Raw genomic sequence first — 4,349 nt, forward strand, 5'->3', positions numbered from 1 at the left:
GCAGATCTTTTCATGAAGATATTTGCCAACTGCATCAGCTTACAATAATAATATAATTATATCAAGATGGAATATCGCTGGAAAATCCAACAAAATCGCCACTAATCAATTTCTGCACAGTTTTTCAGTCGTTTCCAAAAACAAAACAAAAAACACCCCTAAGTATGTTTTAATATACACAATTATTTCATTTGAAATACAATATTGACCTTGTTTAAGAAAAGAACAGTTAAATGATTCCATTTAGGTCTAGCGTTGTTTTTGGCGAGTCATGGAGTGTTTTGGTGACTTTCGGTGAGTTTCGGTAAAAAGACAGACTTTTTTGGTGGAGTGAACTATAAGGAACTGAGAACTTCACTTCAGTGAACCAGCTTAGTTAGGCTTGTTGGCCTAGAGATTCTCTAGACTACTTCTTTTAACTTGTTTGTAGGCCCTAGCGACTACTTTGTAGGCCTAGGCCTAGTGCAGGATCTTTGATCCCGAGACAAGACCAACAAAATAACATGGATATAAAAGATCTAGGGGCGAACGAAACTGTAGTCGATCTTCCACCTAAGACTAAGAGTAAAAGACAACGGACAAGCCAGTGGTGCTCTGCAGTCAATTGTAAAAATGAACGATATAAAAGACCGGATCTTTCATTTTTTCGGTTTCCTAAGGATAAGGTGAGGAGCCGTAAGTGGGTGGTGAACTGCCGAAGACAGGATTTGCTAAGCAAGTCACCAGAGAGTCTCTCCATTGGTAACGTACTCTGCTCAGAACACTTTGAGGACTCGGAGTTTGCCACTGCGAGGAGAAATCAGCTGCGTCGTAACAATACAGCTATACCAACGCTGTTCAATTTCAATGTGCCCAATCCTCCGCGTAGATCTGCTCAAGAACTAGATCTAGATTTAGATCTAGATGGAAACAGATCACCTTCAAGAAGATCTAGATCTACTGTGCCTAAGCCTACAAAATATTCAAGCCCTTCGCCTTCGCCTTCAAGAACATTGGAGGGAATTTCTCAACCTCGAACTTCATTTCGTCAGGTAAAAAAATGCGAATTGACTAAACTCTAGACTCTATTTCTCCGAAAGTTTGGGAAAATAAACTTGATTTTTAGATCTTGTTCTAGATTCTAGATCTAGATCTAGATCTATCATGAACTGTTTCCATTCTCGATTTATTTAGAGTTCGGCGTCACATCTTTCATTCTGCGAGGACTGGTAAAGAAGCATTTTCTCACAATTTCTGGCTTAGAATTCAATTTTTCTAGAGCTCGAAGTAGAAGATCTAGATAGATCTAGAGGTATAGAGGCCTCTATCTGAATACGAAGTGACTATTTCTCCGAACGTTCGGAGAAATAGAGTCGATCCTTATTTCTCCGAACAGTTTCTGGCTTCTTGTCTCGTGATTTTTTGCCTATTTGCGAGAGTTCGGCGCCTACTTTCATTCTGCCATTCTGCGAGGTCTGGGAAGGAGCAAATTTTTGGGTCTAGATTCTAGATCTATTTCAATTTTCAAAAACGTAAAAAAGAAAGGTTTCACAACAGAATGAAATCAAAATTTGAACAGCCCATAAACAACCACAAAAATTAACAAATAAGGGCTTGTGTCCACCTGTCCGAAGAAGATTGGCTGTTTTAACCCTAAATGTGCGTAATTTTTAAAAAAAAGTATAGATATATATTGTTAATGTAAATTATGGAATCACTCGCAAGGGGTCTGCCAGTGTCAGTACATGACATGTACAGTGGAACTCGGATTCAACAAGATGAGATAGATTCCCCGTTTTTTTTCTTCTTTAAAATCAATGAAAGTAACCCGGATTCAACGAGCACTTAAATCAGCGAGCTCGGATTCAACGAGGTCGCTTCCAGGGTGAACAGCCCCCACAGACGTGGCTTCGCTAATTTTTCTCCCAGAACGAACTTTATCCATTCCCGGAAACCATCCATTGCACTTGCATCATGAACCATCATTTACTTAGCCGATTGCATGCGGCAAATCAGCGGCTTTTTTTCTTACCAACACATGTGTTGTTGACACACGCCCGTGTCTACTCTGGCGTGTGTCGGGGTCGGATGGGCAGCCTGCACACGTGTGGTTGTGTGTGCGTGTCGGGGGGGAGAGGGGGAAACGTCGCAGATACAAACGCGTCACAGTCTTTTTTTCCCTCTCGGCAACTGATCATTATTACAATAATTAGCTAGTCTTGACGTAGATCTACGTAATGAATTGTGCGCTGGTCTATGGAATCAAAAGTTGCCGTATGCTAGGCTCTACACACAGCAACACAACTTTTTGGTAAATAATTGAGATTTATCAGGCGTGAATTTGAACGAATCGGGTCTTTTTTTAACACTTCTCATAATATGCAGACATTTCAGGCACTACTTGTAACTTCTCTTTATACATTACTTGCTCAGTGCCTGTAATTATCTACACAAAACCTCGTGTTTGCTTCTTGTAACGAACAATCGGATTCAACGAGATTTTAGGTCAGTCCCGGCGACCTCGTTGAATCCGAGTTCCACTGTAATCGGTTTTGGTGGAACGCTGTAACGTAACTTACTTATCTATAGAATCTAATGAAGGTAGGAACATCAAATTAAATGACGTTACAGTTTACAACGTCCCCCCTTTTCCCAGACAAAATTTTTTTAAAGAAAAAAACAACACATCAGAACCATAATAAAGAGGAAAAAATAAAAGGAACAGAATACAAATCGTATTCATTATAAATATTATTATATAATTGTAATGTATTCAACAAATCAACGTGGTGACAACAAGTGAGAAAGAGACGAAATGAAGCTAAGTGAACTTCCTTTCAAAAGTAAAGAGGTTCGGTTTCTTTTCTTTTTTTTTAAACGCCAAAAAATCGAGCCACGATTGATTGGTAGCGGCCGCGACAAACGCAGAGATGCTAGTTCTATGTGTCGTTATCAATAACCTTCCTTAGATCTAGATCTAGATCTAGACAGCACACGAGTGAACACAACACATTAAGTTTAAGAGAAGCTCCCTTCATCTAGGCAACACGTCATATGTAGCGAAAAACTGTTTGGAACTGTAGCATTTCTTTATTTATATAAATATTTACTGCGGACATTTTTTGGACAGATTGAACCTTTGTATACGAACAATCTTTCGTAGGCCTATAATATAATTAAAGATCTATCAGAAATTTGCGGGAAAGGGTGGGATTACAGAGTGTTCGGAGAAATAGTGCCCAGCTTTATTTTCCCAAACGTTCTGAGAAATAGTGCCGGCCATCTGAATATTCAGATGAATACTTCAATTGCGGTTAGGGCAACGTTCGCAGACTATACTTCATATTTTGAAAATGCCTTCAAAAGGTAGGCCCTACTGCGAGAAAACAAGACTGCTTCACTTTGGCTGTAACTTGCCTTTAGTCTAGCACGTGCGTTTGTCGCAATCGCGGCCACGATTTTTGGCATTTTCTGGTCAGCAAATTTTGCGTTTTTCGAAAAAAAAACAACCCCAAAAAACCCCCCTCGGTCGGGGAATAAAAGTCAACTAAAAAAAACAAACAAACAAAACAACAAAAACAGAAAAAGAAACCGAACCTCTTTACTTTTAGAAAGAAAGTATTTTCACTTCTAGTTGAAGCAAAATCAAACATTCCGTGACCGTGGAGAGCAGAAGTCGCGTTCTTTGGCTTTTTGGAAACTTTAGGAGTTAAAAAGAGAATTTAGCTCCCATGCCTCTTTGAGAAGGGTGGGCGTTGTACATAATTTACATGTAAACTTATACTGTTTTAACATGCAAAAATAGTTCAGGTAACTGGCTAGCATAATCACCGCAATGGACTGTTTTGATTACATTCGTTTGGGGACAATGTCTCCGATCGTGTTTGTCACAATTCCAAAATCACGACATTATCACCCTAAGTTTTGATTTATTATTTGAAACGGTTTGAACTGGATTTGTCCACTTTGTCTCTTATGGCATACACATAAACAGGTTGGAGGCATTACTGTAGATCTAGTATTTATCATACAGAAAGAGGTAAAACAAAACAAATTCATAAAGGAACCGCAAAAAATTAGTCTATAACACAGCGGGATTTTCCGGGCGCATTTTGATGTGATCAAGGCGTTGTGCATGTTGTAACCAAACCTTTAACTCGACATTCCTTGACAATGAAAGTAAAAACATTCCCGAAAGATTGAAGATCGGGTGTTCCGTTAGAGCAAGTTTTAAACTAACTAATAAAAAAGAATTAGCGTTGCTAATTTATATATACCCTATTATTTTTTAAATTCTTGTTCTTAATAGAATACTGATTCAAATTTACCATTTTGAAACTAAGCTACGCACCGCTAGCTATACTGTCTCC

At 38.8% G+C, this 4,349-nt stretch overlaps 1 protein-coding gene across 1 annotated transcript in view; it reads left to right on the plus strand.

The window, feature by feature from the left end:
* The first annotated feature begins 235 nt into the window (after positions 1-235).
* LOC101856766 (zinc finger protein 585B) overlaps positions 236-4,349 on the plus strand; it is a 24,285-nt gene continuing 20,171 nt past the window's right edge. The window contains exon 1 of the mRNA XM_013089702.2: positions 236-1,031. Within this exon, the coding sequence (XP_012945156.1) occupies positions 504-1,031 (528 nt within the window). The 5' untranslated portion in view covers positions 236-503. The remainder of the gene's footprint in view (positions 1,032-4,349) is intronic.

Source organism: Aplysia californica, unplaced genomic scaffold (assembly GCF_000002075.1).
Source record: "Aplysia californica isolate F4 #8 unplaced genomic scaffold, AplCal3.0 scaffold01021, whole genome shotgun sequence".
Lineage (NCBI taxonomy): Eukaryota > Metazoa > Mollusca > Gastropoda > Aplysiida > Aplysiidae > Aplysia > Aplysia californica.